General features: G+C 44.0%; 1 protein-coding gene across 3 annotated transcripts in view; it reads left to right on the plus strand.

Moving 5' to 3' along the window:
• The window catches only part of CELSR1 (cadherin EGF LAG seven-pass G-type receptor 1), a 543,153-nt gene that overhangs the window by 151,882 nt on the left and 367,257 nt on the right, over positions 1 to 24,014 (plus strand). For all 3 annotated transcript variants that reach the window (XM_078679766.1, XM_078679759.1, XM_078679776.1), the window contains exon 2: positions 10,725 to 11,363. In XM_078679766.1, coding sequence (XP_078535892.1) covers positions 10,725 to 11,363 — 639 coding nt within the window. The remainder of the gene's footprint in view (positions 1 to 10,724; positions 11,364 to 24,014) is intronic.

Below are 24,014 nucleotides of genomic sequence, written 5' to 3' on the forward strand. Positions count from 1 at the left end.
CCACTGTGGACTCCAGTCTGGCACTTGGAAGATGTTACTGTGCTGCAACCCAGGCCGAGCCGACCCTACAGTACTGTTCACGTCACTGGAAGGTAGCATGTGGGCTGTCTTAGTGGGTCCTGGCAGCCCGGACAGGGGCGTAGCTTCCCTCTGTGGAGCTGGTGCAGTGGTACCGAGGCCCTGAGGGTCCCACTGAACCCTGGTTATTTCTGTATTTTATAATTCAAACTGCAGCCATGGAGCCCTTTCCTTCCGTGACATGCTGGCTAAGCTACATCCAGTTCGGGAAGCAGACTCCCAGATTGCAAACCTGCTTGGAAAACGCCAGAGTGGCACAGTGGCCAGTTCGGTCCTGAACCCAGTGCCAGAGGCACTGCATAGTGTCATGTGTTGGAGTCCTTTTTAGGTTTCGCTGGAGGGCGGAGCTCTTAGCTCCGCCTCCAGAGAAATCTCTTGATTTCAGTAAGGACTCTGGAATACGCCCCCCTGTCCCATTGGCTAGCTCCATAAATGGAGGCTAGCCATTGGAACAGAGATCTGTCCGTCAAGGCCGGACCAGATTCGGGGGCGTTCCCGAGATTTTTTCCCAGGGCGGAGTTACGTTTTTTCCCGTTCCCTCCCCTTTCACTGAAAGTCTGTCCATTCCCGCCCCCTCCGTGTGCCTTTCCGCCCCCCCCTCGCTGTCCTGTGCACGTTTCCCGCCGTCCGTGTCCTCTCCCGCCCCCTCCCGCCGTCCGTGTCCTCTCCCGCCCCCTCCCGCCGTCCGTGTCCTCTCCCGCCCCCTCCCGCCGTCCGTGTCCTCTCAGATGGCGCTGGCCAGAAGACTAACTTCAGTAAATGAGGGCTTACGTAGAAGACATGGGAGAATATTCGTCCTGCTTAGCAAAATTAACGTTTCTCTCTGTTTGGTAAACAACACGTCGGTGATTTAGACGGAGTTTGTGTGTTCTGGAATTACTGTGCATTCTTTGTTATTGACGTGCAGCACTGCGCTGTGAAATTACACCCAGCAAGCATCCTACTGTGCAGTAAGAGCACATGGCGTCATCTGCCTTCGTCGGTGTCCTTAGTAGTGCATCGGGTGCTCTTACTTTGAAAATCTATGTTTATTTAATTTGGGAATGGAAGTCACAACGCGAAGCTCCGTCCGCACAGAGTGACCTGGATTCAAGAAGCGGCCGGGATTAAGTTTGATGAGATCAGCGACGTTGTATTGTTGATTTTTTGTTACATAAGCGCTGTATCTCTGTTGGAGGAGGGATGCTGTCATAAGAAAGGAAGGGCCTTCATGCGCTTCATGTTAATTAATGAGTCGACTTCTGGCAGTGGGCCCTTGGTGATCTATTTCCAGTGACCCGTTAAAATATTTTTCTGACGTGTCTTTTTTTAATTTGCATTTCTATGTTAATTACCGGGATTCCGCAAGAATGACTTTGTCGGATGCTTGCGTTTGCGCGTGCTGGTGAGGCTATTCGATAACATCTCGGGGTACTTTTTTTTTTCAAAATCGGTTTATTGAATATTTTTTCTCAGATTACAAACATTGCATAAAGAACAAGAACCACACTGTGTTCAGACTTGCTCTGCGGGTGCACGTAGCAGTCCTTAGATAGCTGAAAGAAAATAATTCACAGTTTCACTTTACAGTGATGAGCAGCTCCCAGTTGTACCCCTCGGGGTACTTTTTAACGCTAACTGGCAGTGCTAGTCTGTAGATCTTTACCAGACACCTACTGTCACACTGAACATGTTTGTTCTAAAATAAACTCGAAATAAAATTCTGTCCACAGATAGAATTGTCTATGGGTTCCTACTGAGACTCGACTGGGTCTCGGAAATCCAGTTACCACTGAGCCAATACAGTGCCTCGGCAAGTAATAAACAACAAAATGAGCATTTGGGCTTTGCTTATTCACATTATACTGTTTTGCAATTTGAGGCCCTGTGAGATAGCGATTCACTTAGAATCACTTAATTTCTGTTGGTCAATTGCTGAAGCTGGGATTGCAATTCAGGACCCCAGGTTTTACATTCTGCAGATTTAGCTATACCCATATCCTCTCCAGAGCCTATAGAATTACGCAGACGCTACTATGTATTGTGCATAGAAGTTTTTTTTTTTCTGAACCTCAAAATATAGATATGGGACACAACGTCCGCGTGGGTAAAGGCCACTGAGTGACTTTGTACACCTTTCTGAGACGTAGACGCTAGCGGTCTCCACAGTACGCCTTTGTGACACTTTTTTAGGTTTCGCTGGAGGGCGGAGTCAGTGTCACACCCTCCTCAATACAATCACAGTAAATTGTTGCTGTCAAGGTATTTCCACGCCTCCTTCCCACTTTCGAGGCACATCAGCCATCGAGATTAGATGATGCAGTTTCTGAGCCTGCAGCACACCATGCGCCGCCTTGAGTTCTCTGGCATTACTTGCACAGCAACAAGATACGCCTCGTGGCAGTGCTTGCGTACCTGAGTGGGCGGGCACTGCAGCAGCGACAACAGTACAGTCGGGGCACACGGAAGACAGACACCAGCGCAGGACGCATCGCCAGTGTTGACACGCCAAGCGTCGGAGGCAGCTTAACTTGGAAGCAGAGGATCACACGTCTCCTGCGTCCTTTCTTCAGCATTCTCGAGATGGCGCAGCTGTCCACGATCTACAAACTGTCTCTGCTTCTGAGTGCTGCTGCGGGTGAGTCTCTGCACTGGGGGGGACTTAATTTCTGGGTGTGAGTATCTCTCCCTAATGGTCGTTTTCAAAGCCGCTTTGCTGTCTGTACCCTGGCTGCATGTCTCCTTGCCTCATGGGGTGTCTGTTTGCCTACCCCGGTGTCTCTACATAAAAATGAATCTCTCAGTCCCTTGGTGGCCGACTCATCCCCAGCATGGCTGTCTCTTCCTGTTTCTCAGGTCTTATGCCCACTTGAACTGCATTTCCTTTAAGGCGGGTGTCTGTTTCTCTGTCTCGTACAACAACAGGGGTCTCTTCCACCCCGTGGCCCCGCCCCTTCCTGGGCTTCTCTTTCCGTCCTGTCTCCGAGTGTCTCTTTTCCCCTGAGTCCCAATGTCTCTCAGATAAGTGCTTTCCAGCTGGAGATTTCTGCCGCCTTTCACTTTCACTTTTGAGTTGTTAATTGATCTGTCCCCCCCCTTTTCCCCCCCTTCTTGGAAGACAGAGATCCCTGAACTCCAAACCGAGCACAAGACCGCGAAGATGCCCCCTCCTCCCGTACACCTGCCCATTTAACGTGCTTGACCAAATTCCATTATAGGATGTTAGCCGTTCAGGAAATATACTTTGTGTAATAGTACTAAGATGTAACTACAAGAACAAACAAGCATTTACAATGCAACGGTTTCGCCTTTGGAAATGTTTGAGCTATTGGCATTGTAAATGAAAATATTTGTATTTATGTGTTGGTTTTGAAAACAGATAAATAAATGGCATTGTCCTTTACATTGCCAATAGCTCTAACTTTTCCAAAGGCGAAACCGTTGCATTGTAAATGCTTGTTCGTTCATGGTGTGAAGGCTGTATATTATGCTCAACTTCCAGCATGGATACAAAGTGCCTAAAGCAAACAAATCATCTTGCACCCCTTGCATTGTACTGCAAAATACAGCCTTAATTCGAGTTCTGTGACCACATTGAGAGCCCTGGGGGCCCCTGCTGCCTTCACAATAGATACTCCTGAAATGTCCATTCTGTAGGTGCCATACGAGAGATGTACTTTCTGTGTTGTCCTTCACGGTACTTCATTGCCCGAGGATCATGTCTTTTGTGCAGTGTCTTACGGCCATGTCCTTTGCTGCGTGCTGTCTGCCGGTCATCGTTTTTCTTGAGGGTCGAGAATTGTGTCCTTCCTAGTGTGTTTTGCGTCGTTTTCTTGAGGGTCGAGCATTGTGTCCTTCCTAGTGTGTTTTGCGTCATTTTCTTGAGGGTCGAGCATTGTGTCCTTCCTAGTGTGTTTTGCGTTGCTTTCTTGAGGGTCGAGCATTGTGTCCTTCCTAGTGTGTTTTGCGTCATTTTCTTGAGGGTCGAGCATTGTGTCCTTCCTAGTGTGTTTTGCGTCATTTTCTTGAGGGTCGAGCATTGTGTCCTTCCCAGTGTGTTTTGCGTCGTTTTCTTGAGGGTCGAGCATTGTGTCCTTACTAGTGTGTTTTGCGTCATTTTCTTGAGGGTCGAGCATTGTCTTTCCTAGTGTGTTTTTCGTCGTTTTCTTGAGGGTCGAGCATTGTGTCCTTCCTAGTGTGTTTTGCGTCGTTTTCTTGAGGGTCGAGCATTGTGTCCTTCCTAGTGTGTTTTGCGTCATTTTCTTGAGGGTCGAGCATTGTGTCCTTCCTAGTGTGTTTTCTGTCTTAGTGCGGCCCCTTTAGGTGGGGATATCGTGCTTTCTGGTTGTGTAAATTTCTAAATGTCACTCGGCATGTGCCTGTTGCCTGAGGGTTGTGTCGTTTGCAGGGTACGGTATTATTTGCTTGTTGTCCTTTGCTGGATGTCATGGGTTTGAGGCCTTTCCTCTATGTTGGGGGAAACTAACGTTGGCGGCGCATGTTGTTAGCTTGGCGTCACTTACTATGTACCCAATGTTTGAAGGCAGTGGCCTGTCTATACCTGCTGTCCTTCCACTCTTCCCCCTTGCCGGCTGTTCTCTGTTAGTTGTCCTGTGTTTTACGGGTGACTTGGCCTGCCTGTCTGGGTTCGGCCCCTTGCCAGGTGTTCTGTGTTAGTTGTCCTGTGTTTTACCTGTGGGTTGTCCTGCCTCTCTGGGTTCCGCCCCTTGCCGGCTGTTCTGTGTTGGTTGTCCTGTGGGTTGGCCTCCCTCTCTGGGTTCTGTCCCTTGCCGGCTGTTCTGTGTTAGTTGTCCAGTGTTTTATTTTACCTGTGGGTTGTCCTGTCCCTCTAGGTTCTGCCAGCTGTTCTGTGTTAGTTGTCCTGTGTTTTATTTTACCTGTGGGTTGTCCTGTCCGTCTAGGTTCTGCCAACTGTTCTGTGTCAGTTGTCCTGTGGGCTGGCCTGCCTCTCTGGGTTCTGCCCCTTGACGACTGTTCTGTGTTGGTTGTCCTGTGGGCTGGCCTGCCTCTCTGGGTTCTGCCCCTTGACGACTGTTCTGTGTTATTTGTCCTGTGTTTTACCTGTGGGCTGGCCTGTCTCTCTGGGTTCTGCCAGCTGTTATGTGTTATTTGTCCGGTGTTTTATTTTACCTGTGGGTTGTCCTGTCCGTCTGGGTTCTGCCAGCTGTTCTGTGTAATTTGTCCTGTGTTTTACCTGTGGGCTGGCCTACCTCTCTGGGCTCGGCCCCTTGATGGGTGGCCGGTGCTACAGTGCTCTGCTGAGTGCTGACTGTCCTCGCATGGCACATTCCTTTGCTGCTGAAGTAGTACCGGAAAGGGACACTTGGCGACCAAAATAAACCCCCTCCTTGACCCAAAGAGAGTGATCCAAGCGCGATGGAATGTGCCGAGAGCCCCGCACAATGGCGCTCATTACCCGCGGCCTTGTCATCTGGCCCTGACGGCCCTCTCATTTGAAGAGTCAAATTGGCATCTCTTTGGAAACGTGCACGCCCACAGCTGGTGCGTGTGCCTTGATGTGGGGTCGGGCTGAGACTTAAATGAAATGGCTGAAAGGGGGTTGCAGTGGCACTGCGGGGGCACACTACTGAGGAATGAGCTAGTTTCTGATGCCATACAACAATCGAAAATGTTCCGAAACTGCCTTGCAAGTGTTGTCCTTTTTACGCAGTGAAACGGCTTAGACTTATTTGCCTCATGTTATTAGGGTTACTTTCTGCGAGAGAAAGCTTTTCAGGCAACAGAACGAAGCCTGCTGGGACTTGTAGGCCAATATGTGTCTGGAAAAACCACAGCACTGGCTTAAAGTCACCAACAATCGCTGCATGGAACCACTTGACAGCTGTGTTTGTGAGCTTAAACTCCAAAAATAAGTGACTTGTCTTGCTGGGGTATAAGAATCCAAAAATGCATAACTAGAAAAATAATTGGCAATATTGAAAATGTATCACCGAAAAAAGCTGAACTGTTAATGTGAACTTAAAAACGCAGTGCAGGGTTTTTGGTTTATCTTGAAGGAAGGAATGTAGATCAATCCATCCACTCTGATTTGCAGAGCCTGTTTAATCGCCCACAAAGGTATCCAGGCGCTGGGTTCTTGCTAAGATCTGTGGATGAGCCAGGTTTTAAGTTCCTTTCTTAATTCAGGAACGGAAGATGATGTACGGAGGTGCAGGGGAAGATCGTTCCAGGACTTGGCAGTGAGGTAGGAGAAGTAACCCCCTCAACTTTTGCTTCGGCGTAGCGCAAGGCGAGTAAGACAGAGTGCCGGTGTCCGGAGGGTTGGTGGAAGTTCAGGTGGTGGTGGTTTTATTTTGGTCCTTAGTGGCATAACATAGGCCCCCGCAGCCCCTGTGGAGCAGGGGGGCCCCAAGCTACAGGGGCCCCCTCAGCACAGTATCCTGACATGAGAATTCCTGATTAAGTCAGGAGGGGGGCCCTTCCATGTACCTTGCAGGGGGCCCCCTCAAGTTTCGTTACGCCACTGCTGGTCCTTGGCCATGGAGGGCCTTGTAGGCATCTTGAATTGGCATCTTTTCTGGATAGGGAGCCAATGGAGGTTCCTGATGTGGGAGGTGATGTGGGTCCGTTTTGGAAGGTTGAGGATGAGTCTAGCAGCAGAGTTCTTTATTGTCTGGAGTCTTTTTAGGAGTTGGGTGGTGAGTCCTGCATAGAATGCATTGCCATAGATTCAATTTATGAGTCGAAAGAACAATCTCATTCTCAGGTATAATTAAGAAAAATAATTTTTTGTTTTTTAAAATATTTCTTATAAAATATGGGAGCAGCCAAAATATTGCAAATTAAATATATTTCGCTTGTTATGGAAAACCAGAAGCAACAACCACTGGAAATGAATGAAGACCTAAGTTTTTTTTTCTAACATTTGAGTATTAATGACCTCCTCTGTGGATAAAGTTCACACTTGCTTTGTAGGGGATTAGTAATGTGCGTGTCATGAAGTGAAGCACAGCTAAGGGCTTTTTGGTGCAACTGGACAAGGCATGCTCTGGCCACAGTTTCTTACTGTTGGGAACCAGAGATACTCAGATGTTTACTCCTACTGTAGGAGGTGTTTGGGTCAATACAGAATTAAACACCCCCACTGGTATTTATCTAGCACGAAATCTGCTCGGAGGTCATTCCGCCTTCAAAAAATAGCACATAAATGTTTGCAGAATGATCGGGCAAGAAATGGGGATGGTTCTGTGCTGATGGGTTAATTTTGTTATTTATTGTATTAAAGAAATAACTTGTAGTCCAACGTTATAAATTGTGCCAGATTTAATGGAACCATAAGGATGACTTTGTGATTTAGACTAGTTAGCTGTTTTGTTTTAAGGGGCAACAAAAGAGTATTGGTACATTTTTTGAGGACGTTATAGGCATAAAGCTTCCTTATTGAGACAATGGTTCAGGTCCTCCATCAAGAAGGCAACTATTTGATTACTTATAGTTGTAAATGCACTTGGGAGAAGATTTAAACTGGGAGTCCGGAAAGGGCACATGGAATCTGATTTAAAAAGTGGTTGGGCGGTACCACTGCATTAAAGGGTTTGCAATGACCAAATCAGCCAGCCAGATAATGTGTGCGTTCATTTATGCAGGAGGGAAAAATGATGGGCTAAAGATAGACCAAAAGTTTTGCAAAAATGTGCATTAGCATTTTCCTTTTTTTCCTCCACCATCGAGGTATTTTACCTGATGAGAAACGATTTTCCCTACAGCCCCATTTTTTGGCGGTTGTTCACTTTTCACAGCATCTCTGAAAACAGACATACACCAACTTTTTTTCTGAAGTAGAATTACAAGTATTTCCATGATGGGATAAGCTATACAAATACGTTTATGAATACTCCAAAAATTCTGGCCTTGTGGAGATTTCAACCATTTTGCATTATTGCGCTGTCTTGCCTCTGACATTTTTTCCTCCCCACTAAACCTAAACTTTGTATTGTGAAAAACCTGCAGCATTAGAAGATTTTCTCCTTTTGGAAGTTCCACCTTTGGGTGCAAATCTCTACAGATCCTCTAACTCAGAATTCAGAAAAGTTCACGATAACAGTTTTATTTTTTTCAAATGAGTTGAACTTGAATACAGAAAACAGGTTACAAAATCATAGCTACATTCTATATGATTGATAATAAACTGAACATTGAATTGCTGCAAAATGGGTATGGTAGCAAACAACATTTTCTTTGTTAATGGGTCAGGTGTCTGTGAATCTATATTTTCGAATGGTTTACTGCAATAGTATTGACAATGTTAGTGATCACCGGACGGGTTTTTAAATCCCAGGGATTAACAATAATACTACATGTGTGCACTGATCAAACCACACTATCACCAAACATTTTCACACATAATTTTGTGTGCATTTATCATGCCAAATTCCATAGGGAATATTAGTCACTGCATACCCCTTTGTCTCAAGTTTGCAGGTTCCCTTTCATCCCTGCTCTCTCCCTTTTTCATGTTTTTCCTGTCTGTCTCTTCCTCCTCCCATTGCCCCCTTTTCTGCCTTTCTGTCTCTTGTTCTGGGTCAAAGTCTGCTGATGAAAATTAAGTGCTGGTCCCCAAAAATGAGTGCCGGGGGCCCCACCTGCAGCCATCGAGTCAAATGAAGTACTGCTACTACAGTGGCACAATAAAGCACCAACCATATCTCCAGTAGCTGATTATAGGCAGATAGCATATCAGTTATTACTGCCTTAGCAGTGGAATTGTGTACATTTCAATTCATTATGGAAGGCGTGTTTGTAGATTACAAATCAGCTAATTTAAGTAGATCTACACAGGCTGCAGGGAACTCCTTTGCAGCCAAGCGAGACCTCACTGATAACACAGGCGCTCTATTTGGAGACAAGTTTACAGCCCCCTGGGTCATAGAGACGGTGTTCAGCAGGCTGATAGTTACATGTTGGGTTTCCACTGATATCTGTGGCTTGCAAGAGGGCTAACTTCAGCCCTTGCTATGCACGTGTTGCTGTTTTGCATGGGGTGTGCGGGGCGCAGCTGTATGGACCTCAGAGAAGTGGCAAGGATTGAGGTGCCATGGATATTAAACCACAACACAAATAAATAACTATAGGTCTCACAATCTTTTTTCTCATATTAAGACACCGGTTTGTTGGATATTCTGTTTCATATTTTAATGTGTTTATCTGCAAAAAATTCCGCCTTCTCTATGGCGAGGGTATTGACTGCCGGTTCAGTAGGAGTTGTCCATGCCATATTTTCAGGGCATCCAAATAAGATGCATTTACATACAATGAATAAAATAAAAGGAACCCATTCATGTGATTGTTAGTCGGAAAATGTCATGGACACTGTTTATGTGAACCTGGAAGGACATCTCAGGTGTATGAATTGTTGAAATTGGGGGCTCCTGGCTCATTTAGAAAGAGGTTCATCTAACAAAAACTTGGATCACGAGGTGGCCTCTTTCTCTGCACCTTGAAGGAGAATGGCCTTCCACTAACCCCCTCTCCTCCAAAGGTTGGTTATAAAGTCCCCTGAGAAACATTCCCTTCTTTTCAGTTTACAGGCACAATGTTTGCTCATTGAAAAACAGCATCTTGTGTAGAGGTGACTAGGTAGGGTGGATCCTGTCCAGTGTGGGTGCAAGATGTTGTCCCACTGCCAGATTCTGTCTGGTCTTCGTTTGCAGTGTATGTCTGCTCCAGCATTCATACTTTGTTAGTGTAAGTTTTGTATTGCAGTGCCTCAACAGTGCCATTGATGTTATTTCATGTGTATTCTTGGTTAGTTTCCTTCACAACTGGTCTAATTTGATTATATTTATGGCTTCACTGATTTTATTCAGAGTCTTATTGCAAAATTTGTCACTACAATCTACAGTCAATGTGCAGTAGGACTGACCTGATGTCTTTTTCTCCTTTTGCATCCGCCTACTCTCATCAGGTTGTTGAGTGGAAATTCCTTTCTTTAACATTCTGTTTTGCCCAGCATTTGTATGTGAAACTTTTTATGGAAGTGTAAATTTTCTGAATTTTGTACCCAATTGAGTGTTGTCAAAAACATTTTCTAGATTTATTGTTTGGTTCAGACTTCAATTTCTTTGTGTTCAAGGGGGTTAAACACCTCTATATTCTTGTCTGAAACTAGAGCATGTGAGGTGCTCTAATTTGCAAATACTTGATTTGTTGATTTTGTTAAACATTTTTCATACCCGTTAATAATCTGTAATTCTAATGTCTGGTCGATGTAATCTTTTCTAAAAAAAATAAGTGCCTTACAAATGTCATATTGTGTAAGGTCACCTGATGATTCCAAACCACCTTGGTAATAGTGCTCCAGCTCTGAGACGTTATTTAATAATGTAATGCATCTGGTAGTGGTCATTTTGAATCCTGTCAATTAAGCCAATTGGACTATGGTAGCAGAGAAGATTGGTGTGCAAAAGGAAAACCCAAGCCCAGAGTCATTGGTTCCTGGTCATAAACAAATACATTCTGCTCTATGAAGGTTTTGTGTTAAGTGTGCTACTAGGATTAACAACAGAAACAGCTCGTCAATACTGTGGAAAGCATAGTTGTTAAGACACATTTTTACTTGGATCATTGTGCAGCATTGGTGTTTGGTTGATTTTGTCTTACATTTTTCTTTTCTTTTGGATCCTTAGATGGAGTTCACAGTGTCACTGCATACTGTACCCTTCGGGTGACTATCATCACTGATGACATGTTGACCAACAGCATCACAGTCCGGCTGGAAAACATGTCCCAGGAAAGATTCCTCTCCCCTCTCCTCTCACTCTTTGTGGAAGGTGTGGCCACAGTACTGTCTACCACCAAGGATGGAATATTTGTCTTCAATATTCAAAATGACACTGACGTCAGTACCAACATCTTAAATGTGACCTTCTCAGCTTTGCTTCCAGGTGGGGTTCGGAATAAGTTTTTTCCATCAGAGGATCTCCAGGAGCAGATCTACCTCAATAGAACTCTTCTAACCATGATCTCCACCCAACGGGTCCTACCATTTGATGATAATATCTGCCTCCGGGAGCCTTGTGAAAACTACATGAAGTGCGTTTCTGTTTTGAAATTTGACAGCTCTTCTCCGTTTATCAGCTCACACACAGTTCTTTTCCGCCCCATCCATCCGATCAATGGATTGAGGTGCAGGTGTCCACCTGGATTTACTGGTGACTATTGTGAAACTGAGATCGATTTGTGCTACTCCAACCCCTGTGGACGGAATGGTTTGTGTCGAAGTAGAGAGGGCGGATACTCGTGTGAATGCCATGAAGAGTTCACAGGTATGGGCACATTTAATATATCTTCTATTTTGACAGTCATTTGATGTTTCAATTATGTTATTCAATCACCAGTTAATGTTATTTTTTTAAATGTTGATCCTGAATAGGTAATCTATCAGCTGTTATTCTCTCACAGAAAAAAATATTCCATGAACTTTGATTTGTAATTCATAAAAAGTCCACAATATTTATTTGTGATAAGATTCCGCCAGATTTTACCAGCATTTAATGTTTACCTGCATATTAAAATACGAATGAGGCTATTCAGTTTGTGCCCCTGCTTTGCTATTTAGAATTGATTATGTACTTTTAAAAAGGGTCATGCCTTTTTGTTTAACAAAAGGAGCATTTCAATGGCCATAGATTAAAAAGGATATTCCTTCTGCTAGATGAAAAAATTGGTTCCAATATAAGTCGTCCTCTCATAATGGTAGTTAAATATGATATTCGCAAAGCTTCAAAGCTACAGTTATCCACACTTAAAGTTGAAATGTGTTGTTCAAGGACACCCTTGCTGCACTTTAAACCTGTGCCAATAACAAAGAGGAAGGTTCTGCATACATAGACTATACTGTATATTTCATGTGCTGTCGAATTGGAATTTACTCAGGGAATGGAATTTAGATTTGTTCGACAACTATCTCACCACTGCAGTGTTGCACCTAACCGATTTCACCAGTAAAAATGTCTAAAATGTATTGCTGGAAGGATGCCTTGAAAACAACTAAACACATGGAATACAGTGAAGTAAATACAGGCTCTACATGTAAAGCGCCACATTCCCACTTCAATAACTCGGAATAGCATGTATAACATGTAAAAAAAAATACCACTTCAGGGCATGAGTATTTGCCAAGTATGGTAAATACTCTCTCTGTTCTGCACAACTTTAGAATGATTACATTTGTGTTAGGCCTTGTGTGTCTCCACATTTGAAGAAATCCTCAAAGGGAGGGTCAACATGTGTAATATGGAAGTGCATCCTTGGGGTAATGGTAGAACACCCATAAAAATGTTGGGGTATTTTCATTCTTGTTTGGAACTAGGTAGAAAATACAAGATTGGTAAGATATATATTTCAAACAAAGGTGATGATAGGGTGGCCTCATCAATGACTGTTAAAAGTCATGTTGAATCCCAATGCCAGTCCTCAAGTGAAACTAAAAGAAATCGAGCAATATGTGGTTGACTTTGAAACTGCGTTTGAATGGGTATTTTATAATGAATTGGGTTGAGTCCTAGGATACAAACATAGAATTAAATTAAGTAGGGATGCAATACCTGTCGTTGCAAAAGTAAGACGCCTGCCTGTAAGTGTACAGGACTGTGTGAGTACTGAACTAGATTTTCTCAATAACATGGTAGTAATGTTACCTGTATAGGCAATTGAATAGTTGGCACCGAAAGTTGTAGCCAAGAAAGCAAATAGCGATATTTGTTTATTCATAGATGTTGGAGCTCTCAGTAGAAAAGTGACAGAGTAGATAGGTTTCCTTTTCCCAACATTGATGAGATTGTGACCACTCTACTGGGGCCATTTTTTTTTTTTTTTTTTACAATGCTTGATTTAACTTTTTTCTATCATCAAGTGGATTTAGACTGTTGCTCACAAGATTTGGCAGCTTTTATCACGGCCAAGGGGGCATATAAGTTCACAAACATGCCTTTTGGCTTGAAATCTGCAGCTTCAGTTTTCCAGAGAGTGATGTCATACGTTTTGAGTGGAATACCTGGCATTCAATGGTATTGGGATGATCTTTTGATCTGTGGTGAGACAATGAGTAAACATGATGTGAGAGTACATTTGGGCTTGAGTATGTTGATGAGAGCAGGTTTGACGTTCAGAAAAGAAAAATGAAAGTCTAGGATGCATGAGGTAAATCTTGTAGGGCAACATATATCCGTCTTACCCAAGAACGTTTTAGTTAATGCCATTGTTGAATTAAAAGAGCTGTGTACAAAAGGAGCACTCTTGTCATTGCTAGGTATGGTGGAATATTACAATAAGTTCATAAAGGAATATGCAGATGTCTGTCCACCTGAGGAGTTTGTTGTGCAAGAGGGTGAACTTTAAGTTAAACCAAGAATGTCATGGGGAATTTAATGCACTTAAAAGAAGGTCTGTAGTATGCAGTGTACATGCACTTCTGCCTGGTGATTAGAGTTTTTTTGTAATTGATATACGTTTCAAAGGTGTAGGTGCTGTTAGTACAAAATGGCAAGGGTGGGATAGTTGAGCACTTGTGCATCAAATTGTTTGAGAGGGTCGGAGTTCAATTACTCATTGAGAGAGGAGTTCTGGCTATCTATTCAGAATTCATGACGTTTAGGAATTTGTTGTGGGGCACTACATTTAAAGTTAATTCAAACCACAAACCTTTGAGGGGGCATTCATGAAAAAGGGGCTGGGTTCTATTTCTTCAAGAACAAGAAGGTGTTGGTGATTGCTCTTTAAGAGTTTAATTTCAATATCGAGCATCTACCAGGAGTGAAGAAGTGTCCAGCATATTGCTTGTCCCACTTAGCTTTGAGTGATGCTAATAGTGATGTACAAGATGAGTTTAGAGAAGTAAAAACTTTACTTTCTGTGAGGACATGATGGGACCTGTAGCTGAAGAAGAGTGGACATTTGAATTGGAAAAAGCTTCTGTGCTGTCCAAAGTGCTAGAAGTGTTACAATTTGTAAAGTTAGAATAGTTAGAAAAGTCATGGTATATGGTTAAAGAGGATTTGTTTGCAGATAATGACATTTTGTTGAGGGGAACAAGACTTGTACCTCCAGAAGATTTAAGAGGAGCATTATCTTTAGCTCATGAGGGTTACTCGGGCATAGTTAAGACCAAAGAAAGATTGGGCTCAAATGTATGGTGGTCAGGTGTAGGAACAGAAGTAGAATGAATAGTAGGGGTTGCATGGAATGCAACAATAGCAACAAAGCGTTACATGTCAGACAAATGCCCATGGTGTGTAGAAAACTTTCAACATCTCCATGGGATGAGGTAGCAGTATGGTGAAACCTTTGCTCGCAGAACATCTCACTCCCTATCTGAGTGTGTTAATGTATCTCTTCTCAAGCTGGGTAGAGGTTGCATGTGCACAGGATATCTCTTCCACAGGCAGAAGCACATTTGTGCAAGAAATATTTAAGAGAGTAATCAAAATTATTTTTGTCTGATAATGGACCTCACTTTTGTTCTTTTGAGATGGACAGTTATTTAAAGTTTTATGGAATGCAACAAAAGAAGACTTCCGTCTATCATCTTGAAACAAATTGGGCAGTGGAGAGGATGAACAAGAGTTTGAAAGCGAGCAAACAATTGGCTAGAGTAAACAATTTTGGATTAGAGGGTGGAATTACAGGAATGGATCACAGCATATCGCGTCTCTTCATTGATCCACTGGAAAAGCTTCCATTTGAGCTTTTCATGGGAATGCCTGCTAATACCAAATTGTGTTCAGGGTGGATGGGGTGGGGTAAAAGCGTGAAGTACAATGATGTGGGAGAATGAAACGGAGAAAAGAAACTGTGTGAAAGACATTGAAATTCAAGTTGAAGATTGGGTGAAGGTGAAGGCTCCTGTGGGGTGTGAGCAGTGGGAAAAGTTCTCAGTGGCCTCAAAATGGTAAACATGTTTAAGAATGCAATAAAAACTGATGATGAGTCGATTTAGAATAGTTGTTTGCTTGAACTACTCTCCTATAGCCCATACACTCATAGGAATAAAAAGGCATATGTGAGCAATGACACAAGTATTCTCAGTGATGGTAGTTAAGGTATGGTTGGTAGAAAAATTGTCTGATTGCATAAGCATCCCAGTTATTTGAATGATTACATCAGTAACTGATCAATCTTGTGTTTGGAAAAGATTATCGGATACTAAGGCTAAGAGGGAAATGAAATTTTACAGTTTTGAATCCTGACTCTGTTTAATTTACTTTAGTATATATTTACTTAATTTGGTAGTGTTTTATGTGAAGGACAGAAAAGTGTGAAATGCCTCTCTCCCTTTCATGTCATTCTGTGTTAATATTCCAACCAAGAACCTAGTGATGTAACAAGAAATGTTTGAATTTCATTTGGGTTGGCTGCCCGTTTCCTGAAGTTGTTGATGGGTGAGGTGTTCATAATAACTCATCTAGCTTTTAGTCTTCAGAAACTCTCTATGTCTACAAGAAGAAAGTTACACATTGTAATTCAAGTGATGCGTATGCATACTGTAAAATCTTAAACCGCAGATAACACCTTGCATTTGCCTTCATTTTTTAAATGACTGCTGCATTCAAACTGAAACGTTTCACACAGAAATCAGAAAAAAACGAATTCTATTTTATTTTGTGGGTTGGAATATCTTGCATTCTTTTTGCGCAAAATCTGGACCTTTTGTCCTCAAGGTCTGTAGTGCTTTGTTATCATAACAGGATGGACAAGCCTTTGAGCAACTTTTTCCCAGCATTCTTTCCAGTTGGACACATTTCCTGACACGGTGTATATTCTGGAATTTCAGTTGAAAGGAAGATAAACTTTGTGATGTGTTCCTCACTTTCTTCTTTTAGAAGTTTGTGAAAGGTTTGGTCGAATTCAAGAGGAGTTCCATTGATTAATTTAGTTTCTAGTAATAGCTCCATTTAGGACATGTGAGTTACTTGAATTCCTAATGCCAAATTGTGGAAGACTTTACTCAGGGCTTTAAATGGGACGAAAAAACTGGGGGCGGCTCCTCTCAAAAGGGCGTGGCCAATGTAATTAAGGGCATGGCTTAAAAAGACGTAAGCTAAAAATCTGTGCATAGCATAGTGTGCCGGCCGACTTGTATTTTGCTGTTTCTGTCATTGAATCCAGATATATGATACAAGTAACATCATACCACCAGCAAGTCATGACTATTGGCTTTGTCAATGGATGTTAGTTGCATAAGATAAATAAACAGCAATAGCTTGTATGTAATTTTGAAAAAGCTTCCACTTAAAACCCTGGTGATACCACGACAATGCTGCTGCTCCTGAATTTTAAAAAGAGAAGGGATATCTGGAGAGAAAATACATCTCTTTTTAAAGGATTCCACTTGCACTAGAATGCTCACCTGGCATGACGTCATGCCTTAACTTCTCCACTAGTGAGAAGTGAGCAGTGTGTGCATGCGCCCATCCTGTGCCTGCTGTCACTGCAGTCTGGAAAAAAACGGACCACTTGTGCCAGGGCCCAAAACAGAGCCCGATAGAGACCAGTTTCGAGGCCCCCTTCAGAAAAACTGCCGGTACTCCGCACCAGTGAGATCCATCCCACATAAAGCCCTGACTTTACTGAACGTTCTTTGGATCCTAAACTACTTGTCAGCTTAAAAGCCTTCTGGTTGTCTCTGAAAGATGACACATTGCTTCTAGATCAAGCCAGCCTATTGCCTAACAGATCAGTGGGCCAGTAGTAGTCCTCTACATCACTGTTGAACACTTGGAAACGTCTTTCTGGTGGAAAGGAAGTGCCTTTAGAAGATTGAAATTCAAAATGTAGGACCCTCTGGGCACCATCCCCTGTAATCATGAAAGTAGGAAAGTGTGCCCATGAAACCCTAGATGTCACCTGTGGATACTAGGAGAAAAGCTCAAAGAACCCCTGTAGCTATTTCTCTAAGCCTTGGAAGTGAAATTCCATATGAGCTGCAAGTTTTTCCCTGCAGTTGGTAGGCTTAAAGTAGTAGTATGCAGAACGTAGGCCCTGATTATGAATGGGTCGGAGTTCCGAGTTGGGTGGTATTTATTGCATCCAGTAATCACTGGGTGCATTAAATACCTCACTTTTCGCTAGATTTTAACAGGTCAAGAATGTCGTAATTTAACAGGGGAAAAGTCTACGGCATTTACAGTAACCAGCTGTTTTGGTGCTTCAAGCACCAAAATCTGCATGTTATTTCCCAAGGACTCTGAATAGGAGCTATTTATTGCACACGATAAATAGCGTACCTAGAGTATCAATATTCATGAGGTGCACTAGCTAGCACCTTGAGTCGTACAAACTCGTAATCCGGGTCTTGGTCAATTGACTGCATTGAAGTGCAGAAACCTAAGTGCTCAAATTTGTGAATAATGATTGTGTTCAAGAAGAAGCTCATTAATGTTAGTATGTTAATAATTATTTTTACAATACGTATTCTTGTTTTACATCAACTTTTTACAACACGCATTTAAAATCCTGTGGAAATGAATACATGTAACATAGTGTGCTATTCCCCCAATGAATGTTGCTCTTGTCAATCCACATAGACTCATCGAAAAAGGTGTTTGTTTCCTGGGCACCTTCAGAAGTAGTTCAGCTTTGAGGCCGTCTTATTCGTCATAAAAGAAGTGACCTACCAACAATGGGGTATAGATCTAAAAACCTTCCACCTGTCACCTTTCTTAGGGCTTCTGCAGGGCCTGCACTCAAGTAGGGGAGCACAATAGTGCTTAATTTGAGCCAGTGGTTTCCAATGCTCAGCACCGGCACTTGGTTGTCAACACCGGCACTTATGACAGGCTGCCACATGGTGACGCTGTCTGTCTAGCTTAGAAAAGTAACAATAAACAGGGCAACCCACTATTCCCCAAGGAAATGGGTAAGATCAATAGAAATGAGCAATACAACAGTTTTGTTAATTCACTATATGTTAAAGTAATAATACCTGCCACCAAGCCATCCTTGTAGTGTTGGGCGCCTGGAATAGTCTGAATTGTCACACTTGTAGGAGTGTGATGGTTAGTAGTTGTGTTGGTACTGTCACTGGCAGGGGCAGTGGGTGGTGCAAGCTATCGTGACCCACCTATTCTTTTACAAATTAAGCACTGGAGCTCAAATTATAAATTATTTCTGTACGGGTGGGCTGCTGCCCCATGCTGGTTCCCCCCCCCCCCTTCCCCTCTCCCCCGACAGGTGTCAGAGAAGCGCCATGATGAACCTGCGCTTCTGGGTGCGTCCATGACAGCGGCAGAGGCTACGCAGGCGCGTGAATAAATCAATCACGTACTTCCTAGTGCAGGGGGTCAGAAATGGAGATGTCACGGCCTGCTTGTTTCACCCCAGGCCCGCAAGATGAAAAGAACAACACGAAATGTAATTGAACAACTGTCCTGCGGGTTTAACTGCTAGTGTAACACTGGCATGCAGTGAGATCGAGTGAGTGATTTGAAAGTCCAGTGATTGAAATGTGTTACTTTAAGGGTCAGAGCAAACTACAAAGCAAAAAGATATGTCACACCCGTCCGGAATTTCACTTATTTCACTCCTGCCCCTTCACCTTCCCTCTGTCAGCGTACCCTCGTCTGAAGCTGGAAATAGACATTGCGCAAAAGTAAACGACTGTGTGAGACCGTCGTGTGGTGAAAAGAGTGACTGTCATGATAAACATGAATAGCATTTTATTGATAAAGGACACATTTTATTCCCTGTGATCTTGGTCGGCATATGTGACATTTTAATTACTGCAACATTTGCAAAAAGGTTATTTATGCAGTTATGCCTAATTGTTTGATTAAGTGAAGCCTATGACAGCATAAAATGTCTCAATGAGAAGTGTTTTTTGCTCTAACTACTCTTACTGGTATCTCAGATGTGTTTTACTTGAGTTCCCCGCGTGAAAAGTTAATATAAGATATCGGCAAACCGCTTTTCATGCCATTTGCGTATTTTGTGTAATATCACATTATTTGTTACAAGATACCATTACAGTTTATGAATTTAAATTACTCCATTTCATAGGCCGCTATAAAATTTTTTTAATTGTAACCTTTTTTTCTCAAATTTAGAACCATATGGTTTAATATGCAAATGTGGTAAAAATAGAGTGAATGTATTGTGCACCTTTTTGCTACTGATGTTTTTGGTGTGTAGGATGCTGTAAAACAGTTTGTATATCCATTTTGGATCAGAGAAAATCATGGACATCACTGTGCACTATTCTCATTTTCATTTTCAAATCTTTATTTCGACCAGTTAGATCATAAAAGATATACACACAGTCAAATCCATGATAGTTTAGACAATTCAATAAATCACTAAATATAAAATTTGGGCTATGAAGTATTAGACAATTCATCCTCAAAAAGTGCTTTAAAACCATTAATACACTAATTTCATTAAGAGTCCACCTCCGCCTTCAAGAGGCGGGTGCGTGCATGCCACATAGCTGTTAAAAACTTTGCCACTGCGAAGACTGTTGGAGGTGACATATCTGTCTTTAGAATTCTGTACGCCGGGAGAAACTGCCTAAATCCCAGATTTTTGAGGAGGGGGATTAGTCAGTATTTCCTGATTTTTTGATAGGCTTTACAAAAAAGTGCTACATGTAAGTCATTTTCTTGGGGGTGCGCACATGCCGGGCAGTGCTCTGTGGTCGGAGGCAGAGACCAAGAACTGGTGAATGACCTTGGGGGTAGTGTGCTGTATCGCCACTGCAGAAATAACTTCCTGAATAGTACAGGGGTCATGCCATCCAAAACACATTCCAGGGAATAAAAATCTTTACATTGGACGAATAGGTTCGTGAAGGATCCCACATGCGTGCTGTCCAAAGCAATGGTAAGCTTTAGGTCATAATAAGCTTTTGACAATGCTTTGCGTGTGATCCTAGTACTTGCGTTTGCCGGGTCAGTCCAAAGTTCTGAAAGACCTAGGCTCTCGCACGACCTTTTTATGTAGATTAACCATGGAATGTTGGTGGCATTTGATACAGTTAAAAACTCCTGGAGCTCAGTTCTATAATCAATGAGTTCTTTGCTGCTCCATAATCTTCGCCAGAAGGTTAATGGTTTGAGTCCCAGTTCTTCCGCAATTGGCCTAATTCCCATGTCCAATCTCAAAGGGAGCAACAGTGTGCTTGCTGGGAGAGCTACCAACTGCCTGATGAATTTGTTTTCCGTAATCATCAGGTTTTGGGCAGAAGTGTGACCCCACAATTCTCCCCCGTAGGTAGCTGCCCCCCGTGCTTGTGATTTATAGATTTGGATCACTGGGCCAAGTGGACGATATGTTGAGTTATTCACAATCCTGGAAATACCACCGATTGTCTGCACCAGTTTCATGTTGACCTTGGTTTGATGTGTCCCCCATGTCATATTCTCATTGAGGGTTAACCCTAGGTACTAAAATGTAGAGACCCTCTCTAATCGCACTGTACCAAGCAAGGGATTGGGGCGTGTTGAAGGAGTGGGGTTTAGGATCATATATTTTGTTTTAGAAGCGTTGATCTCAAGGCCCCTCTCCATACAAAATTTTAAGAACCCATCCAGTACCCATTGTATTCCCATGGGTGATTTGGACAGCAGCAGGGTGTCGTCCGCAAACATAATAGCGGGCGCCCTGCTGCCATCTAATTTGGGAGCGTCATTGTCGCCAATCCCGGTCAGGTGGGCGATTACCCCGTTAACAAAGTGGCAGAACAGGGTCGGTGCGAGCACGCAGCCCTGTCTCACCCCTCTGTCCACGGGGAATCTATCCGTGAGATTCCCATTCCTGCCACACCTGACACGCGCAAAATTGTTCTTATGTAATTTCATCAGAATGGCAAGTATGTCTATCGGGACGCCCAAATCAGCCAGCACACTCCATAGTTTAGGTCTTGGCACCAAATCGAAGGCGGCTCGCAGGTCCACAAACACTGTGTACAAGCTGCCCCCCTCAATTAGTGCAGTCCTCCAGTAAATAAGATTTAAACGAAATATCTGGTCAGTTGTAGACACCTCCCTTCTAAATCCCGCCTGATCTGGGCTCAGAGTGGCAGTTTCCTCGAGCCAATTCTGGAGCCGATCTAATATGAGCCTCCCAAAAAGCTTCTGGGACACATCTATGAGGCTGATGGGCCTGTAGTTGGCTGGGCTCAGAGGTGAGCCCTTCTTAAATATAGGGACAACCTCTGCGCCCAGCCAAGTACAGGGCACCTCCATGCCCTTCAGGACAGCATTAAACAATACCACTAGGTATGGGGCCCATACATCCGGCTCTTGTTTAAACAGGTCACCTGGGAGGCCATCCAACCCGGGCGCCTTGCCTGAGGACAGGCCCACAATGGCTGCTCGCACCTCCTTTTCTGTAAAGAGGTCCCCCTCTGGGTAGGTAGTTGCAGTTGGAGGTGAATAGCATATGGCTCCAACTTCCTCTGTGTAGAGGGACTGAAAGTGCTATTGCCATACCCTTGGTGCAATGTTTGGTTCTATTGCCAATGCTAATTCCTCAGATCCCGTGTTAACGATTCGCCAGAACTTACGAGAATCTCTAGCGGCTAAAGAACTAGCGAGTTCCTCCCATTTATCTTGATCCCATTCCCTCTTGGCGTTGGTGACCAATTTCTTGTATTCCTGTCTTTTGGCCTGTATCTTCAATCTGCTTTTGCCCTCCTTGATACAAGACAGGAGATCCCCCTTCGCCTTGCGACACGCGGCATTATACCACGTGCTGCGGTGTGAGCCGCCACCTCTGCTCGGTCCCTTGGAAAAGAGGTCTATCGCCAAGGTCCTAATGAGTTCCTCGTGTGCCAGCCCCAGTAATTGGTGAGTTTTCCGTGTGCTCGGTTCCTCATTTAGGATGCCCACTTTTTCTAGTATAGGAATGAGCCTGGCATATAGACTGGGGACCTTCTCTCTGCTACTAACCAGTTTCTCCCACCTTACTCTCCTTCTATTGTTTTCAAGGAAAGGCCCTGAATTTGCCACCGCCCTAACATATTCCCTACCCTCCAGGCCGGGCAGAGCGTAGTCCAATCCTAGGGCGTTATGGTCTCTTTCTAGCACCCTAAAATCAATAATATGCGACCATGAGGACAATTGGACTAGGACATAATCCAATCTTGACTCCCTGCCCACTCTGTTGAAGGTATGTTTACTGGGAATATCAGATTTAGTGCGCCCATTACACACCCTGACACCGTGTTTAAGGGTTAGGGCAGTAATCTGTAGTGCCAATGGGGTCCAAGCTCTGGGCGGGGGAGCCACCGTAGGAGGTACTAGCCACCTTGCGTCTTCCTCTAGGGAGGACCCGTCCAAGAGACCTGCGAGGGGCTCGAAATGTGAATTCAGATCCCCACCCACCACAAATGGTATCCCCTTCGGAATTTCACTGAGGAAGGCTGACAATTCTTCAATGGTAGATGATTCCCGTGAAATGTTTACTGGTCTTGAATATACATTTATCACGGCGAGTCTACGTGAAATTGTCCATTCCAGCAACACAGCCAATATATCCTCCGAGACCAAGGGGAGGCGTGTAGCCTGGCATCCCAAATGGGTTGCCACCCATGTTGAAAGGCCTCCCGACGGGCGGCCCCTGCCCCCCCCACTTCGCAGGAATGGAGAATGCCGCAAACCCTCGGGGAGAATACTCTTCCCTCGCCCAGGTTTCTTGAAAGAGGCATATATCTTTAGCATCAATAAAAGAAATCCACTCCTGTTGGTCCAGCTTGTTGCCCAGGCCAGCCACGTTCCATGATATTATCTTCAGAGATGATGGCCTTGTGTTCGGGGCTAGAGTAGGGGAGGGTATGTTGTTATTTAGGCTAACTGGGGACGTCATAGTTGTGGCCGAATCTCCTGGTGCTTCTCCTGATTCCCTGATAGTGTGGGGCAGCTCAACAATGGATTGGTTGACCTCCCTACTGCATGATGGAACATCAGACTGCCCAAACTCTAGCATTAGGTCAGTTGTAAATCTAGGGCGTGTAGCATTTACAATCCTACCCTCTCTACGGCCATGGGAGAATTCCTTGCTATTACGCCTACACTGTTAATCCACCATGTCTAAGTAGCTATACCTGTTGGATATGGGAAAGTATATAGGCTGGTGAACTTTGGGGCGGCGGTAGTCTCCTCTCTCTCTTCCACCCCAAGCGCCTCCCCTCCCCTGACAAGTTTCCCAACCCTCCTCCTCATGATTTGTTGTGAGGTACGCTTGGTGGTGACTTCTAGGATAATTAAAATTACCCCTTCCTCTCACATCCCACCCTCCCACCCTCTCCGGGAAGCTACCCCACCTTTCCTCTTCCCATGCATTGGTCTGCGGGGGATAAAAGAAAGAGAGGGGTAGTGACCTAATGTCGCTCCCCTGATCCTCGGGGAACCATCCACAAATGTGGGAGACGGTCCTAGGATCTCTAAAATTAACCAGGACACAATCACCATTAATAGATTTTCTAGAACTGCCCACCCATGAGACCCTTCTTACCATGAGGACATCACTTGGTATCCCTTGCGGGAGAGGTCTGTACATAGATAGCCAACTGACCACCTTATTCTTTAGTAGTTTTTAGCTCTGGAACCCCTACTAGGATTACTATATACGGACTCTCCTCCGGGGGCAAGTTCACTGCTCTAAGCTTGTTAGTATTACCTAGTGCCTCATATGTTGGTGCTAATGTGTGGGGCTGATTAGGAACAGGGGCATTGACCTTGGGCTGCTTGGAGATGATTTTAGAGGAACCTGGTTGTGCATGCCGAACTGTGGATTGATGAGGTGTGGCAACATTGACCTTAGAGTGTTGGATTGTACTTCCAGAAGGGGTTGTTTTATCCTGTCGAGCCAAGGGTGCTGCACTGTTGTCCGTCTTGGTGGTAGCTGCAACACCCCTTTTGTTCCTTATCTCTATGCCCCCTCTACTGTCCTTACATCTACTTTTAAGCTGTCGGCTAGTTGCA

The sequence above is a fragment of the Lissotriton helveticus genome, chromosome 1_1 (assembly GCF_964261635.1).
Source record: "Lissotriton helveticus chromosome 1_1, aLisHel1.1, whole genome shotgun sequence".
Taxonomy (NCBI): Eukaryota; Metazoa; Chordata; class Amphibia; order Caudata; family Salamandridae; genus Lissotriton; species Lissotriton helveticus.